The sequence below is a fragment of the Bombyx mori genome, chromosome 21, assembly GCF_030269925.1.
Source record: "Bombyx mori chromosome 21, ASM3026992v2".
NCBI classification, from domain to species: domain Eukaryota; kingdom Metazoa; phylum Arthropoda; class Insecta; order Lepidoptera; family Bombycidae; genus Bombyx; species Bombyx mori.
This window is the reverse complement of record NC_085127.1, coordinates 8690939-8710898: the sequence shown is the minus strand read 5'-3', so window position 1 is coordinate 8710898 and position 19960 is coordinate 8690939. Positions and strand designations below refer to the sequence as shown.

At 42.3% G+C, this 19960-nt stretch overlaps 1 protein-coding gene across 1 annotated transcript; it reads right to left on the bottom strand.

Moving 5' to 3' along the window:
• Positions 1–2184: 2184 nt before the first annotated feature.
• Or-8 (olfactory receptor 8) lies at positions 2185–10744 on the bottom strand. The gene is made up of 6 exons (NM_001163737.1): positions 10291–10744; positions 8749–9055; positions 6110–6206; positions 5467–5577; positions 2936–3109; positions 2185–2238 (listed from the first exon to the last, which is right to left on the bottom strand). Exons 1-6 carry the CDS (start codon positions 10742–10744, stop codon positions 2185–2187), a joined length of 1197 nt encoding a protein of 398 aa, NP_001157209.1.
• Positions 10745–19960: the final 9216 nt, after the last annotated feature.

Below are 19960 nucleotides of genomic sequence, written 5' to 3'. Positions count from 1 at the left end.
AAGCTTGTGTTTGTTCCTAGTATTTCTATTATGTATGTCCGACTTTTTAGGAAACTCCTCAATATGTTTACGAACATACATCAAATTTTCAAAAATGTACTGGGATGGCATAGTGAGAACTTTAATTTCTTAAAATTTCTCCCTCAGGGATTCCCTTGAGTGCATGTTATAAATAGCACGTATAGCTCTTTTCTGCAGAATAAATATCTTTTCTACATCGGCCGCATTGCCCCATAGCAAAATGCCATAGGACATGACACTGTGGAAGTAACTAAAGTAAACTAAACGAGCCGTGTCCGCGTTTGTTAACATTCTAATTTTTTTTACTGCGTATGCTGCAGAGCTGAGCTTACTCGCCAATTTATGAATATGAGGTCCCCATTGCAGTTTGGAGTCCACTGTTATACCAAGAAATACGGTTGACTCAACAAGCTCCAATGATTCCTCAGAAACAATTACATCACTATTCACTTGTCTCACATTTAAAGATGGTTTAATACATTTTAAAGTAAATTTAATACATTTAGTTTTCTTACTATTCAATAATAGGTTATTGATACGGATCAATCACCTGTCCCCAATCAATGATCACCTCATCCCGCAGGTCATGCGGGTGAAATTACAGGCCCAGCAGAATCTGGCTCTTCGCACGATAGTCGGAGCAGGACGTTACGTCAGAAATGACGTAATCGCCCGGGATGTGGATGTGGAGTCGCTCGAGGAGTTCATCCGGAGGCTAGCTTGTAATATTTACGAGCGGGCTGACGGTGGACCCCACGAGCATCTTCTCAATTTAGCTCCCTTGCACGCTAGGCCACCTGATGGTCGGGCGCTATCAAGGGAGCTACTGGAACCCCGGCTATGGTAAGATAGTCGGCTTAATCGGAGTGATATGGGAGTGGTGAGAGTCCCCATGGGACTGGGAGCTGTCCACACTCTTCACTTCCCCCCACACTGTTGGGGTGCCTCCCTTTGGGGACCCTTTCTACCACCCTCGTGGGTGGACCACTCGCCCGTCTGGGGAGTGTTACAAAGTCGGTCCCTCCCCGCGACGGTGTTACCCTTCTGGGGAGGCCCGAGCGGGTGAGCGCCTAATTAGTGCCGCGGCACTATAAGCCTATAAGCGCGGCTCTATAAGCTCCCTCTGGCTTATAAAGGTGGGACCGCGGCATGGGGCCGGTGGCGGGCCTCACGTTGCTGACTGTTGTCTCTGTATTGTACATAGTAGTTGTAGTTAGGTTACTTTAGCTTAGTTAGTCTGTAGTTAGAAGTAAAGAAAAAAAATTTAGGATAGCATTAGCATTAGGAAGCAGAGGACAGCAGCCGGCGCCGGGGTGCGTCGTCCACGGGCATCATTCCTGCTAGCAACATCAAGCCCATCGTATTATTTATGAATATATGTCTTGTCGATGCGAGTGTGCCGAGCACGCTGCGAACAGTCCCCCCTCATCCCGTCTTGCATAAATTTCACCCCTGCCCTGTGTGGCAAGGAGCTTCTGCCCGGGCAGTGGGGTTTGCCCCGAGGCCCGCTCCGTGCCCCTGAAAGGGGGTACGACGAACCCTCTTACTAGACTTTCTTCCCTGTACAGCGGGACGAAAACCGAGCTTTCGGCGTCGATAGGAGAAAAAATATAAAGTTGAGGGTAACGACAAAGGGAAGACCTTCCATTATACGGGTGGCATTGTTGGTAAATCGACGGTCCAAAAGTAAATGTTCGAAATTTGTATATAAGTATGTACATAATAATATTTATGTAAGCTAATCTTGAAAATTTCGTTAGTGAAAATCAAGTATCAGTCAAAAATTATGTCTTTTAATGATAGCTATCCGCTACACGTATTCCTGCTTGATTTTTAAGCAAAACTCATGCTTGCTCATAACTCATGGAAAATGCTAATTTTTTCCAAATAAACAAATAACACATGATGCCTTTCCGTACAAAAATGTCTTAAAGAAACCAGATCTTGCTTCTCAAGTCCACTCGGTTCATAAGTGTAATAAAATAACAAAAACAACATTTTTAATAAGCTCTTTATTTCGCTTCTATACATATATCAACTTCAAAAGGTGATTTTGCCTAAAATAATTCTTAATTAAACTCCTTATTACATGATACGTCTCACGAGCGGAAAACAACAAAGTAAGAATTAATTACGTTCTCTTGTTTAAGAGTTATGAGAAACTTAGTCGCCTCTCTTGTAAAACACGGCGAATACTGAATATGTCATTCTTGCAACCTGAAATATAACTTAATTTAGTGTTTTATTTAGTATGTGTTGGACAAAAATATCGAGGTGTCTACGAACAAAACAACATCCAATAAAAGATTTTACGGGTGGTACTGGACTTCTATGAGTCCGCGCGGGTAGGTACCACCACCCTGAATATTTCTGTCGTGTCTGGACTTCAGCAATGCCAGGGGCAGAGCCAAGCCGCTGCTTACCGCGTATCTCAAGGTGGGTGGCACATTTACGTCATAGATGTCTATGGGCTCCAGTAACCACTTAATACCAGGTGGGCTGTAACCTCATCCACCCATCTAACCAATAAAAAAAGATTTCATCAAAAGATAAAACATTTTTTGTACTTTTTTTTAAGATGTGTATAGTACTTGGGTAGGTCAAAGTCTTAATTGCATATGACGGCAGTACCGCTGTTTAAATCACAACCCATGACTGCTATTATCATTTTTTTATAATCGTGGAGCTTATAAATTTGCGTAATTACCTATGATAGGGCGTGCTATGAGCCTCCACGGGAAGGTACCAGTCGTTGTACTATAAAACTGAGACATAGAACTTATGTCGCAAGGTGCAGGCAGCGGTGCGAGCGGGCATTTAAATTGTTGTTGTCTATGGGCTCCAGTAACCACTTAACCAGGTGGGCCGTAATAAAAATAAAAAGTAACTAAAATTACTTCGCTTTAATACTCACCGATACAAATGTCTCGTAAGACAAATCTAGAACTCCGAAAGCTTTTAGGATCAACGGTTTCTGTGCCTGTGCACATCCAATAAGGACGAGGCGCCTGATGTCACGACACCAATCTTTTTCAAAGTCGCAAAAATACCAACCCGAATAGAACATAGCGTTTGACAGAAGAGAAGCCTAAAACATAAGCATTCCTTGGACACACATAAATGTAAATTATTATATATATTTTTTCCGTGTTAGATAAATATGTTATATTATTATGTTTTGTATAGATATGTAGGTATATGATTTTATATGAATGAGAATATGCATATACTACATGTGTTTGAAAAATGTCTATTTTTATTATGAAATTATAAAAAAATATGAGGCGTTGTATGTTATGTGTATGTATGTACATATGTGTGTATTTGTGTATATAATAAATGTTTATTTTTACTCTATTTCTCAAAAAGGAATGCACCTATCACAGCACTCAACACTACCCTTGATTGGCTGGTAGACAATGTCTTAGGCAATAAGTCCCCTACTGTACTTCCGTGCATAAAGTTAAATAAAAAAATAATGTGTTTAATTTTATCCACTACCTTAGTCATGTGTGTGCTAACAATTCCATAAGCGTGACAAATTGTAAAACAGTTACAAGCTTCAATTCCAAAGCCTACAAGGAAATGAATTTGAAACTTTGAATAGCATTAGTACGATTTGTCACGCAGTTTGACTACCTGCGAGGCACGAATGTTATGTGTATGTGCATTACTATAATTCTCATGTTATATTTGTTATTTTAGCTGTTCTACACACACTCATCACTTTTAATTATTATTCTCATAATCCTCTCACAGGTCAGGAAGAGATTTCTTAAAGAAATAAGCAGTGCCTTTGTACATAATTTTCCTATTACTCTATACTATGTCTTCTTTTTTGTGTGTACGTAAATAAATAAAAATAAATGAATGTTTACTCGTCATATCACAGACAGGCAACTACATATTTCTCGAGCTAAAACTTCTCAGACGATGTACATTTCACTGACAAGACTAGACTAATAAAATTATGCAGAAGTGTAATTTTTAATTACATCCACCTATTCCTTTATCGTGGAAGTGTTTTGTCATATAGTTACTAAATATTTACTACGAAAATTTGGTACCTACCCTAGTTCAGCCGTGTCTTTTTTTATGATTGAAAGATTACTGGTGGCCCGAAGGCCTTTCCAGTTTCACCAGGACAGGTGGGCGAGCAAAGCCTCAGCCAGGAGGGGTGGGATTTGCTAACAACTGACCGAGCGCCTCCGAAGGAAACCTAACAACTCAAGAGCAATTGCTTCGCGAATGAATCTACTACCGGATCGGAACCGGAAACGCGAGCCGCTGAGAAGATCCGGAAAGAAACTCAGCGGGCTGATGCATGGATCAAGTTGCACGTCGACCTCTTTGTCGAGTTCGACGGGTACGGTTACCGGGGTCCCTAAGCTTGCTCCTAATGTTAGAGCTGAAGGCGTCATTAAGTCATGTCATAGTTGTTGGACTTGTTTTTACAACAATTTCCACATTTAACGAGTTCCCGATAATTTGGCATGTCGCAAATGCCATGATCACGGGTAAGCTGAAGACTTTGGGTAGGATGTAAGCAGACAAATGTGCCTTCCTTCTTTCTAGAGTGAATTTTGGTGCTACCAATAGAACTCGATAGCCCACTCCGACAGTATACCAGTCTTCAGTGATCATGGTGCTCGCAACAGCTCCTAAATATCGGAAACTTATGAAATGTGAAAATCGTGGTAAGAACCTATTAAAGACTAGCGACCCGCCCTCGTTTCGCTTCGGAAACATTAAAACACACATGAAACCAAAAAAATAAAATATTTTTTTTTTTTAAAAGTAGCCTATGTTCATCAGGGACAATGTCGGCTTCTAATGGAAAAAGAATTTTTCAAATCGGTCCAGTAGTTTCGGAGCCTATTCGAAACAAACAAACAAACAAATCTTTCCTCTTTATAATATTAGTATAGAATAGTGTGTATGAATTAAATTGTGTAAATGTGCATCGCCACTAAGCCACCCTTGATTGACTGCTAGAGAAGGCCTTAGGCATTAGGAGTGCTCTGAGAAATTGTTTGAGATGATACCTTCATCTCGTTTTTACCATCGCACCGCCCGCCACCGGAGTAGAGTTCATCCATACTACCTAGAGCCACTGCGCTCATCCACAGTGCGTTTCCAAAGATATATTTTCCCACGTACCACCCGGCTTTGGAATGAGCTCCCCTCCACGGTGTTTCCCAGGTGCTATGACGTATCCTTCTTCAAACGAGGCTTGTGGAGAGTACTTAACGGTAGGCAGCGGTTTGGCCCTGCCCCTGGCATTATTGAAGTCCATGGACGACGGTAAGCACTGACCATCAGGTGGGCCGTATGTTCATCTGCCTACAAAGGCAATAAAAAAATATATTTAAGTCCTCACTATATCCTTGTGCATAGACTTAAACAAATAAAATTGTGAGTTATACAAAATACAGCCTTAATTACCTGATATGTGAGTTCTCCGGCGTTCCATAGGTTCAGTGCAAGCAACAAAAAAAGCGAGCATACAAATGTATACGTCATAAAAGCATTTGTCAAATCCAAATGCGGAGACAGCTACGAATTAAAAAAAAACTCATTAATAAAAGAATACAATTTTCGTAATTAGTCCCAGTAGCGCATCTTTAAGTAGATAAGTAAATATTGCCCTGTCTATATCTGCTGCGATGCATCAAATGTATTCCGGATTCTAGGGTGGGTACTATGCAATTGAGAGAACCACATAAGATTGTAAGCTTGATCATCCGGTTATGCGATAAAAATAAATATTATGACAAATACGTAAATTTGTTGCCACAAGTAAAAACGTTTACCCTTAAAAATATCACAATCAATTTCAATTACATCAAAATCTTGACTTATAAGTAATAATTTAAAAAATTTAGGTATGTGTTTAAAAATACCAATCAACAATAATAAGTTAAATATCACAATTAATAATATTCAATTGTAGTTTTTAATTGTAAACAACAGAATGGATAAATCTCTAATTGAAAACAAGAAAATATAATTAATCGCCCTCGCCAAAGCACTTCTACATGAATTTTAAACTTATAATATGCTTGGTAACTAAATCGTATTAACTCACAGCCAGACGCAGCAGTAGCAATACAGCCACAGCAGAACTCTCGCAAACCTGTAGTGCCATTATTATTCCGAAAACACGGTGTATCTCGTCAGCCAAACTGAACAAAAGAGGGGTTTTCTAAATATGTTCCTTTTACGAAAATTCAATGTCGTTCGGTCTTCCTTTCAAACGAGATAGGGTTTCGGCATATGGTGTCGCTTTGGTATTTTTCTATTCGTCATATTCGTAAGCAAAACATTTATTAGACGCAAATTTTTAATATATATTTTTTTCTTATTACGCGTTTAATGCAACAATTTTATTATTTCAAAGATATTATAATAATACTGTCTCGTTTACATATTTCCTGGTGCATTTTTGTAAATAGTAATGGAATGTTTATTAACGTATAACTCTTGTTCATTTTATTGCTATCTTTTTATTGGAGTTATGTTATTAATATGGGCATTAATTTGTTAATCTGACGTTAAGAAATTACTCGAGCCCATGGTCACTCCAGATCGCGGCCACCAATTTAGGACAGTGGTTCCGGAAGTGGCGCATTGACATCAACCCCACGAAAAGCACAGCCGTGCTCTTCAAAAGCGGTCGTATTCCCGACACTGTTGCTAGTATCTCGTCACCAATTAGGCGCGGAAACTCCATTACCGCCATAAAAATATTTGGCCGGCCCATACCGCGGGCTTCGAAGGCTAAGTACTTAGGCGTCAATCTCGACAAGGGGATGACATTCAAGCCCCACATTAAGTCAGTACGCGACCGAGCCGCGTTCCTACTCTATCGACCCCGATCGACTGCTCCATGATCTGCAAGCGAAGTAAATTGTCCCTTCAGAACAAGGTGACATTCTACAAAACTTGCATACTTTCTGTCATGACCTATGCAAGTGTAGTGTTTGCTCACGCGGCCCGTACACACATGAAATCTCCCCAGGTCATCCAATCCCATTTCTACAGGATAGCCGTCGGAGCACCGTGGTATGTGAGGAATGTAGATCTTCACGACGACCTAAGCTTAGTACCGATACGTAAGTATCTTGAGAAAGTGTCAGAACGCTACTTCGACAAAGCGGCGCGACACGAAAACCCTCTTAACGTGGCCGTCGCTAATTACTTATCCAACCGCGACGGGCAGCGCAAAGCCGCAGTCGCTCGAAACATGTGTTGTCAAATCCCCCGGATTCATTCTCGATGCTTTTAGGCCTCTCAAGCACCGGTCACCGTCCTCGTCGAACTCGTCGATTACGACGAAGTGTTCGACGAGCGAACTAATCCATAAACACAGCCTACTTAGTTTCTTGTCGGATCTTCTTAGTGGTTTGCGATTTCGACCCGGCGGTAAATTCTGCGAGGCAATGCTCTTGCTAGGCCTATTGTTAGCTAATTCTCTCAGGTTGATTCCGTGAGCTCACCTACCCGTCCGGGTGTAGCTGGAATAGCCTCTTAGGCTACCAGCAAATAGGTAGAGAAAAAAAGTAGGTCGAAATCACAAACCCATTTAAATTATGTTTATTATTTAAACCGGAATGCGTGACTACTAAGAGGTAAAATTAAGAAGATCTCAGAATGACAAGATCGTTGTACTTTTTTACGAAGTCTAAGCCATACTTAAGTGGCAACTAAAAAATTAAAATGGGTATTGATTATTATTCAAAATAACAAAATGTAGCTATCCTCAGATTTTAAACGCGTTTAATTGTACTGGCCGGCTTAGAATCTATTAGGATATACATTAAGAATTATGTCCTATTTAGGAGACACAACAGGCGAAAAATATAATTCCTGCCATACCATCGTTACCTCCTAATTTCGTTTTGTTGAAATTACAGTAATATCGTAAATATTTATTGTCGAGTTTCGTAACAATTTTCTGCAATAAAAAAACGTGGATAAAAATGTTGTGATATCTTTTGCACCTTAACAATTAAGGCAAGTGAAGGTTAATATTTTTTGAGAAATTATCCGATATACGTTGTACGTATCCGATTACGTGAAATGACACGGAGCAATTACCTACAATAACTGCACATTTGAATCTCTTTCAACTACCAGGATTTTAGTAAGCAGTTTATTATGAACACTATGTTTTACATTTCCGAAAATGAAACCAAAATAAAAATGGAACAAAAAATGATTCGATTATGTTAGAAGATTTTTCTAATACGTGCCACTCCTTTTTATTGGTTTGCAGTAGTAATGTCCTTGAGTACTTTTCAACCTATTTCCTACCGAGAAGGTACTACCATCTTGCCTATTTCCGCTGTAAAGATTGCTTCGAGTTTGAATCATAGAGCAGTTGTAGTTACACTGGAATTGATATTTTAACATTAGATGGACAATGAGCACAACTGTCTATCGTTTTTTATTTTTTTATTTACAATATACTACGTCTTTTCAATACATTAAAAAATTATATTTTACGTCAAAGTTTGCACAGATATTTTACCTTTGTTAAAACCCACTTTCGGATTGTGTGCGGATGAAGTGGATTGAATTTGGTATCGACTGATACCGATGAGACGAACTTAAAGTGAACTAATAATGAACCTAGAATTACTAACCTAGCCGATAATAGTTATATACTGATTATTTGCGGTTTTATTTTTACAGCAACACGAATAAAACTAAAACAGTACTTACTACATGAGCTTCTGGTGCATTTTTATTCCCTCTATGAATCCCAGTTTCAGTATCTCCGTCGCTTCGGTTTTCGCCATAATTTTCACATTTATTTGAAATTTTTCTCTTATTTGATCAAAATGACGGCACAGAGTTACAAATTTATATGTCATCGTGATTAGATGAGCAATGGGCATGCAATCAGCTGACATCATCGGCAACATCATATACAGCCATGTTATGTAGAAGAAAATACGTAAGAACGATGCTAGTACAGTAGTGTTATCATAATCGGGCAAGTATGTTACCACAGTATAGAACGGTGCACCTAAGAAATGAAATATATTAAAGAAAATACAACAAAAAAGGATATAAAAGAAAACGTTGAATTTGACTATTAGTGCAATGTCCCAAAATAATATATTTAAATTTACTCAATTTATTTATCTAGAGCACTGCAGTCAAAAGTATAACAATTTTAAATGAAACATGGAAAATAAGTACGCCTTTTCGTTTCATTTTGATGCAATGGAACAAGTTGTGTAAATTTTATTTTAGATTGAAACAAGAAACAGCACACCAGTCACTCATTTCACTGAATTTGAGTAAGTCTCAAAGCTTCTTGCAACCTGATAGCAGAAATGAAATGCGGTACACTTCAGTCAAGAAATAGCGAGTTGACTTTGAGAGAAAATTTAAATTGCTTCAAACTAAACATATAAGCAAGCGACGTATGTACATATGATATGGAAGTTTCGTGAGTTAATACAACTAAATGCAACTTTCTGAACTTTCGCATATAATTTTTCGCATTAAAAGTGTACAATTTCCTAAAATATTCGAAATTGAGTTAATTTGTGGAATTATTTGGCATCACCCGTCTTTTTCTCATAAATACTCTCAAAAGAGCGTAGCTTAGTTTTTTTTTTTTTTAGGTTACCTATGTTTTGACTATTAACAAAATTAATACATAATTTTATCTTACTTTAAAAGACAGATAATAATGTATCTGGTAAGAAATAACAAATAAATGTCTCAAAGATGATTAATATTAAAAATATCACATGTTAAACCTTTAACACGTTGACTGCCATGTAGGTCACCGGTGCCCTACGCGGCGCACTGAAGTAACTATGTCGATTTCTCTCTTTGTTCTTCTTACTAAGGCGCCGGTATATCTAGTAGACTTTGAGAAAGACGAATCCGAAGGTACTGACAATGAATCTATTTCTAAGAGACCTAAAAGACTAAAACATACATTATCAAACAAAAGAAGACAAAGTTAGGCAATCCAAGCGCTTAGTAACAGAAATCAACATAATTAATTCAGTGCACCGCGTAGGGCACCGGTGACTTACATTGTCATGGCAGTCAACGTGTTAAAACGCTCTCCTGTAAAATTAGTAAGTTTTGAGCTAATACAGTTTTAATGCGAGAAGACGATATGATGAATTTGAGCAAAAATTTTTTTCATTCATTACTTATATACTATACATTTATACATACCTTTTGCATACTAACTGCTATTAGAGAAAAACAATGAAACTGTTTTAGAAAACAAACCTTCGACAATAGTTCGTCTCGCGCTTTCAACTCCGTAGGCAACCAGCGAAAGATAAACTGATATAAAGTATAATGCTGTCCCCAATCTCATTTTACGAAACTGCCGTCTCATGATACTGGCCTCCTCAAGATTCTCGCCTACGGCTGCCATTTCGCAGTTAAGTTTACTTATAGATCTTTTATGGTATAACAAGAGAAACATTTTAGTGAGAACAATGTTGTGTATCGCGGCGAACATGACGGCCGAATTTTTTTCAACTTCAGGCAATTTTCCAAACAACGCCGCTAGATTTTCAAGGAAAATCATAACCGTGTAAGTAAAGAAAGAAATTACAACGTACATTTTGTACGGAACCGTCTCTTTATAAATGTCCTCGTACCAAAAATTACCCGCGCCCGCGTAATATACGTATTTACAAAAATCCTTCAGCAAACATCTCGTGCTTAGAGACATTTTGATGTTGATCCGTTTATACCAGTCACGTATTTTAAACAATTATCAAGCTTTCTATTTTCAAAACACATCATAAGACGATAAGACACTTATGTGGAATAAGCTACGTGTTTGAAAACAATAAATTGCTTTCATGAACTAGAAACTTTTGACATATCAATTACTTGCAACTAATATATTAATGGTGCTATTATACTATTTTGTCCAAACTTGTTTCGTGAAACAGAAACATTTTTTACGAACGTTCAAATTGAATTTCTAAATAGATCAAAACAACTGAAAACAGTAATTTGTCGACTAATTATTAAGCAATACAGTGTCACCAGTATTGCTGCGTAAAAATAAATAATTAAATTACATAAATTATTTATTGACTTCGCGTAACAAAAGCGATTTTCGAAAAACACGTTTTCAACTTGAACGTGAAATATTGATAATGTAGTGGCTATTTAATTAATTAATCTGCACTCGTACATGACCATGTTATGAAGATTTTGCATCGTTTAAAATCATGTTAATATTTACGGCTCTCAAAATATATTATGTATGTGATATTTTGATGTTAAACTAAATTGAAAAGTAAATTACAACATTTAATATGAACTCACATTATTTTAATGTTGAAGGGTTCACCTTATCATCAAAACTCAGAAACAGGCCAAAATTATTAGACATATACCGAATATAAAAAAAAACCATCCCTAATCGTATCGCAACTATATTTATATACCTATAAGCCAACAAACAAGGCTTCATGACTCACACAAGATGAGCCTTACCGTCGTAATCCCGAAACTGAGATCAAAGTCACTCCGAGTGTCAGATGTCCAAAAAATATACGATACCTCGCAACCTGAGGGTAAGGTAAGATCTGAGATGAGCTTACTTTTATTTAATTAAACATACTCGTAGACCTAACTCAAGGAAAACGTATATATCTTATACCTTTAAACGAGCAATTCTTGTATATTAATATATATGTATATAATCTGAATCTCGGAAACGGCTCCAACGATTTTCATAAAATTTAGTATACAGGGGATTTCGGGGGCGATAAATCGATCTAGCTACGATTTATTTTCAGAAAATGTTGTTTTATTCGTGTTTTCAATAATCAACTCTTCCCGACATCTATTGGCGAATAATAATACTATTTTTCTTAATTGAGGGCAACTAACCGCTTTAAAGACACCACAAGATGGCGTTTACCAAAAATAAAACCGGTCATCATCTAGTATAAATAATATAGAATGCATAAACATTTTTCGTTTTACAAAATAAAATATTAATCAAATAACCAAAGTGCATCCAGCGACGGACGACTTTACTGTCGCTTCAGGTAGATATAGAGCAGTGAATATTTTATATATTACTAGTGAAAACCTGCTATACTTCACTGTAAGTAACATAACGACTACGACAATAACTAAACGTATAAAACACGTCCCACGCGAGTAAAATACTCCTTCGCATAATAAACAGCAGACTATCAGCTTTCATAGACCACCAGATACCGAGAGAACAGACTGGTTTTGTAGCTGGAAAAGGAACTCGCGAGCAAATTTTGAACGTCCGAGTGCTCATTGAGAAATTTCGCGAGTTTAACAAGCCTCTGGTGCTATGCTTTATAGATTATGCGAAGGCGTTTGACTGTGTTCGGTGGAGTAGCATGTTTGATGTGTTAATTGATATGGGCGTTCCTTCTCATCTCACACTACTGATACGGAATCTGTACCTTGATGGTTCTTGCTTCGTGAAACTGGATAATCGAGGATCTAAACCCTTCCATACAGAACGTGGAGTACGTCAGGGCTGCATTCTGTCACCCAAATTATTTAATATCTACGGCGAATACATAATGAGAAGAGCACTTGAAGGCTGGAATGGCGGTATTTCCGTGGGCGGTGAAACACTCACGAACCTGAGATACGCTGACGACACTACCATGCTTGCATCAGATGAGGAGGAAATGGCAATTCTGCTGAACCGTGTGGAGGAAGAAAGTGCTAAACTCGGTCTTAAAATCAACCACTCCAAGACCAAAATAATGATAATAGATAGAGCGCAACTTCTTCCACGTTCTGATGCACTCAGTGGCTACGAGAAAGTAGCAGAATTCATATATCTTGGGTCGCAAATAACATCCGAGGGTGGCTGCATGGGGGAGATACGCCGAAGATCCGGAATGGCTAAAAGTGCGATGGCCAATCTCAGGAAGATATGGAAAAATCGTAGCATCCGATGTATAACCAAAGTGCGCTTGGTGCGGGCACTGATCTTTCACATATTCCTCTACGGGGCGGAGACATGGTGCATAAAAAGCCGGGATATCAAAAAGATCGATGCCTTTGAAATGTGGGTGTGGCGGAGGATGCTGCGAATACCGTGGACTGCCATGCGAACAAACGAGTCCATTCTAAGGCAGCTAGACATCCGAAAAAGGCTCTCTTCTATCTGCCGGGAACTGTTATGAGCTTCTTCGGACACATCATGCGGTCTTCCAGACATGAATTAGAGAAGCTCATAATTACGGGTCGAATAGAAGGCAAGCGCGCCGTGGGCAGAACACCAGCCAGATGGTCGGATCTAGCAAGAGAAGCACTCGGTGGTAGTTTGTACCATGCAGTCCATGCCACCCATGATCGGGTGCATTGGAAGTACATCGCATGTGGTCGCGATCCTCAGTAGTGAGGGAACGATATAGAAGAAGAAGAAGATAAAACACATGAATTTGACTAAAAAGACACGCGGTTTCACATGAATGGAGTTTAGCCAGCAATAATCATGCAAATACCGGTTAAAAGTATACAGAAATTTTAATGAATCGATTTTCTAGTTGCCTTCGTGAGCACAATCCGCTGGGTAGTGGATCTTGCCTTATCCCATATTATGTGGCGTTATTAGTGTGGTTTTATTTAGGTAGTTGTCTTAATTTCGGTATGACTGGTGACTCGGGAGTGGGATCCCTCTTCGGCTCCTCAACGAAGAAGGCGGGGTGGGCGACGCGGGCACGATGCTCCCGTTAATGTCCCGTAGGGGCTGTTGAGTACCGGGTGCGGCGGCGCCCGGTGCTCTGCTGTAGGTCCCGTAGTGCTCTGCTATGCGCCGCTCACGGTGTCTCCCGAGACGACGTCCTGCGAGATCTGACTGTCCTAATTTGTTGGGCCCAGTTTACCACGCGGACCTGGTCAGGGACGAGCATAACTTTCGGCTCTTGCGCGAGTTCGCGCATACATGGCACACGGCGCGCACTGCGCGCGAATCACGAGGACTGCCTGGCGACGAAGAATGTGGGTGATGTTAGCAGCCCCAAAACGGGGAGAATGCTAGTGGAGTGAAGGGGACGGTGTTAGTTTGTAGAACCGATCGGTACCTTGGTGCCGTGAAGTTCATGCTTCGGTCCTAATAACCGCAAGGTTGATGGGACCATGGGAGGTGGTGGGAATGTCCTAATCCCAGGAATCCCGTCCTATTGTCAGGACGGGTACCGGCCACGGTGAACCTTCGGCGCGCACTGTGCGGTGCCGCAGGTTTCGTAGAGACGGAGTGGTGGGGCTCGATGGGGTTTAGTCGGTAGTCGGTCTTACGTGGTTAAGGCCACACAGCGCCTCGCGCACCTTTCTCAAGGCGTAGTCTCCCGGTAGGAATTGGAAGAAAAGGAGGACTTTGGTCTTCCTCTTCTTCCTCTTCTTCTCTGGAGGCGCCGTAGTCCGACGGGGAGGTCTGTTACCCCTCTCGACCGGGTATAAGCGTTAAAGCGTTAAATTTAATCCCCAGTTAAATCCCCAGCGTTAAAAAAAAGGTTTGGTAAAATAAAAATAAAACATTTCTAAGAATCTACTTAAGTCCGATCAATTTTCTGGCGCAAGTGATCCTCAGTAAAATATTAATTTTATATAAATATTTTTTTTTTAATTTAAATCTTCATTAGTATCTTTCATGAAGATGTTCTTCAACATTTAGATAAATTATTGAGATGAAAAACTTAATTAATATTAAAATTTCGCAGTACAGTTAGTTACTTTTAAAAGATAAAAATCTATTAAGGAAAAGTTTTTATCTGAGACTGCAGAGTATTGCAACAATCTGTAGTGGTTTTTGCAATCATTAATCATAATTTCTTGTAATTTTTCGAACTTCACGAACCTCTTTCGAATATAGTTGAATATGACCGCCAGCATAATACAAAATCATATTTACAATCAACATTTTTATTATTTAACAACCGATTCTGACGCCTACAAAAATATTTGAATCACATGAACGACAATTTCAATAAATCTTGTTATTGAATTTGTGCGCCAAGTTGTACGGTCTGCAGATGGTTTTTAAGGCCATATCCACTAAACAATTCCGCTTGCACTCTCTCACCCGACGTCCGATCTCCGCCCGGGGTCAGAAGCCAGGCTGATTTGGAGAGTTCCCGCGGTCAATACTACAAACAGACTCGCGGCGCCCCCGGGGACGTCCGACAGACGTCTCATCGATACGCGTCATTAAATACGTACGTCCTCCCCTCACTCCGCCGGTAATCAATGGCGTATATAAGTAGAATAAAACCCCTATCCGTAACGATAGGATTTTTTAACGCTTACGGTCTCGCAAATCAACGTGATCAGGTTTCTGACTTTTTGCGTGACCACCAAATTGATATCTTTTTAGTGCAGGAGACCCTACTTAAGCCCGCGCGCCGTGACCCTAAAATCGCGAACTATAACATGGTCAGGAACGACAGGCTCTCTGCCCGTGGTGGTGGTACCGTCATTTACTATAGAAGAGCCCTGCATTGCGTCCCGCTCGATCCTCCCGCGCTCGCTAATATCGAAGCATCAGTGTGCCGAATCTCACTGACGGGACACGCGCCGATCGTTATCGCGTCCGTTTATCTTCCACCGGATAAGATCGTTCTAAGCAGTGATATCGAGGCGCTGCTCGGTATGGGGAGCTCTGTCATTCTGGCGGGCGACCTAAATTGTAAACACATCAGGTGGAACTCACACACCACAACCCCGAATGGCAGGCGGCTTGACGCGTTAGTCGATGATCTCGCCTTCGATATCGTCGCTCCGCTAACCCCGACTCACTACCCGCTAAATATCGCGCATCGCCCGGATATACTCGACATAGCGTTATTAAAAAACGTAACTCTGCGCTTACACTCGATCGAAGTAGTTTCAGAGTTAGATTCAGACCACCGTCCCGTCGTTATGAAGCTCGGTCGCGCTCCCGATTCCGTTCCCGTCACGAGGACTGTGGTGGATTGGCACACGCTGGGCATCAGCCTGGCTGAATCTGATCCACCATCGCTCCCGTTTAACCCGGACTCTATCCCGTCTCCTCAGGATACCGCTGAAGCCATAGACATCTTAACGTCACACATCACCTCGACATTAGATAGGTCATCGAAACAAGTTGTAGCGGAGGACTTCCTTCACCGCTTCAAATTGTCCGACGATATTAGGGAACTCCTTAGAGCTAAGAACGCCTCGATACGCGCCTACGACAGGTATCCTACCGCGGAAAATCGTATTCGAATGCGTGCCCTACAACGCGACGTAAAGTCTCGCATCGCCGAAGTCCGAGATGCCAGATGGTCTGATTTCTTAGAAGGACTCGCGCCCTCCCAAAGGTCTTACTACCGCTTAGCTCGTACTCTCAAATCGGATACGGTAGTAACTATGCCCCCCCTCGTAGGCCCCTCAGGCCGACTCGCGGCGTTCGATGATGACGAAAAAGCAGAGCTGCTGGCCGATACATTGCAAACCCAGTGCACGCCCAGCACTCAATCCGTGGACCCTGTTCATGTAGAATTAGTAGACAGTGAGGTAGAACGCAGAGCCTCCTTGCCACCCTCTGATGCGTTACCACCCGTCACCCCGATGGAAGTTAAAGACTTGATCAAAGACCTACGTCCTCGCAAGGCTCCCGGTTCCGACGGTATATCCAACCGCGTTATTAAACTTCTACCCGTCCAACTCATCGTGATGTTGGCATCTATTTTCAATGCCGCTATGGCGAACTGTATCTTTCCCGCGGTGTGGAAAGAAGCGGACGTTATCGGCATACATAAACCCGGTAAACCAAAAAATCATCCGACGAGCTACCGCCCGATTAGCCTCCTCATGTCTCTAGGCAAACTGTATGAGCGTCTGCTCTACAAACGCCTCAGAGACTTCGTCTCATCCAAGGGCATTCTTATCGATGAACAATTCGGATTCCGTACAAATCACTCATGCGTTCAACAGGTGCACCGCCTCACGGAGCACATTCTTGTGGGGCTTAATCGACCAAAACCGTTATACACGGGAGCTCTCTTCTTCGACGTCGCAAAAGCGTTCGACAAAGTCTGGCACAATGGTTTGATTTTCAAACTATTCAACATGGGCGTGCCGGATAGTCTCGTGCTCATCATACGGGACTTCTTGTCGAACCGCTCTTTTCGATATCGAGTCGAGGGAACCCGCTCCTCCCCACGACCTCTCACAGCTGGAGTCCCGCAAGGCTCTGTCCTCTCACCCCTCCTATTTAGCTTATTCGTCAACGATATTCCCCGGTCGCCGCCGACCCATTTAGCTTTATTCGCCGACGACACGACTGTTTACTATTCTAGTAGAAATAAGTCCCTAATCGCGAAGAAGCTTCAGAGCGCAGCCCTAGCCCTAGGACAGTGGTTCCGAAAATGGCGCATAGACATCAACCCAGCGAAAAGTACTGCGGTGCTATTTCAGAGGGGAAGCTCCACACGGATTTCCTCCCGGATTAGGAGGAGGAATCTCACACCCCCGATTACTCTCTTTAGACAACCCATACCCTGGGCCAGGAAGGTCAAGTACCTGGGCGTTAGCCTGGATGCATCGATGACATTCCGCCCGCATATAAAATCAGTCCGTGACCGTGCCGCGTTTATTCTCGGTAGACTCTACCCCATGATCTGTAAGCGGAGTAAAATGTCCCTTCGGAACAAGGTGACACTTTACAAAACTTGCATAAGGCCCGTCATGACTTACGCGAGTGTGGTGTTCGCTCACGCGGCCCGCACACACATAGACACCCTCCAATCCCTACAATCCCGCTTTTGCAGGTTAGCTGTCGGGGCTCCGTGGTTCGTGAGGAACGTTGACCTACACGACGACCTGGGCCTCGAATCAATTCGGAAATACATGAAGTCAGCGTCGGAACGATACTTCGATAAGGCTATGCGTCATGATAATCGCCTTATCGTTGCCGCCGCTGACTACTCCCCGAATCCTGATCATGCAGGAGCCAGTCACCGTCGACGCCCTAGACACGTCCTTACGGATCCATCAGATCCAATAACCTTTGCATTAGATGCCTTCAGCTCTAATACTAGGGGCAGGCTTAGGGACCCCGGTAACCGTACTCGTCGAACTCGACAAAGAGGTCGACGTGCAACCTAACCCATGCATCAGCCCGCTGAGTTTCTCGCCGGATCTTCTCAGCGGGTCGCGATTCCGATCCGGTAGTAGATTCATTCGCGAAACAATTGCTCTTGAGTTGTTAGGTCTCCTTCGGAGGCGCTCGGGCAGTTGTTAGCAAATCCCACCCCTCTTGGCTGAGCCTTTGCTCGCCCACCTGTCCTGGTGAAACTGGAAAGGCCTTTGGGCCACCAGTAAACTTTCAATCATGAAAAAAAAAAAAAAAAAAAAAAAAAGACGTCTCATCGAGGAAGTCGTCGACGACCAACGACGCCTGTCTCCCCATCGGCGGAGGCGGAGGCGGCCCATCACGCAATCGTGCCTGTCTTAGCATAAAGTAGACATTGGTAACAGCTCGATCGTTGCTCGATCATGAATTATTATGTAAATATACATGACGGATAGGCTGGTTCCATGGTGTTTTTAAAAGGATGACATCAGTGTTGCTGACGCCATTCCCTTCATTATTATCATTGCCTTCCATAGTAATTAAAACTTATTTTTCACAATGAATTCCATTTATTGCATTTTAAGTTTATAACAATAATCACAGAGAATTCCGCTTCGGAGCTGGAATGCTTTGTGCGGCATCGGGTCTTCGCGTCCCCTTAGGGGAGGTGATGAGCTTGCTGGCATGAGTTCGATGAGTGGACTGGACTTTTCTTCTTTCTTTCTTCCCTTCATTCTTGATCCTGTTCTGTCTTCGTTTTTTCCTTATAGGCGGACGCTTCCCTCCCCAACTTTTTCCCCTTAATCTAACTTAACCTAACTTACAAACTAAATTAGATCTAAGTGACGGCAGCGCGCCGCTCCTGCACTCCGTGGAATGCCGGGGCAGCGCGCTCCATCGCACCTACACCTAAAGGGGAGAGAGCTTAGTAGTTACTCTTCGCTAGAGTCTTCTCCCCTTCTCCCCATTGTTTACAGTATTGTTGGGAGAGAACTGCAGCGGTTGTGAAATCCCATGCCTGAAGGAGAGGGGGGGTGGGGACTAGTGTACCTTAAAATGTGGTCGCATCCGTGATTTGCAGCCGTGGTCCTCTGAGAAGGGACCCGCCAATCAGGCAAGAAACGTGTGGAGAGAGGCTGATGAGACCCAGCTCCAAGGGCGCTCATAGGTCCTGTGTGGCCTTACAGCCGGTGAGGATCTTTCACTCCAAACGATTATCGGGGGTACCAGGAACTCCCGCGGCAGCACCTTATCATCAGGTGGTCTGGCGTGCAGCGGGGTAATTTTGTCGAGGTGCTCGTTTGTCGATACGGACAAGCCTATTAATGAGCCCCCCAAGCGACTCCACACCTAGGTCCCGGGTGACAACGTCACTTCTGACGTACCACCCGGCCCCGACAATAGTTCGGAGGGAAAGGCTCTACTGAGCCTACAACCTGGCTCGCTGGGACTGCGACAAAAGATGGTACCTATCAGGCCACAGCAGCGTATGTGAGGCAGGAGCGGACATAGTTCTTGTAAATAGCGAGTTTAATCCTGATCTGGAGCCCGGAAGCAAGCACAGGCCGCAACAAAAACTAGATTATTCGGTTGGTGTGCACCGCCATGCTCAACGAACGGTTGGTGTCGCACCCGAGATTTTTTTTTTTACCACAGGAGAAAATCGCCGGATCCCCACCCGCACGGCAGGTGGGGTATGTGGGAGTCGAACCTCACTAAAAACTCCTGCCGCTCACAGCCGGCGCCCTACCCCGGACCGGGCGGAAACCCAGTCGGAGCTATTGAGTCGGCGGAACAGGGTTTACGCAGAGCACATTACATCCATCCCGC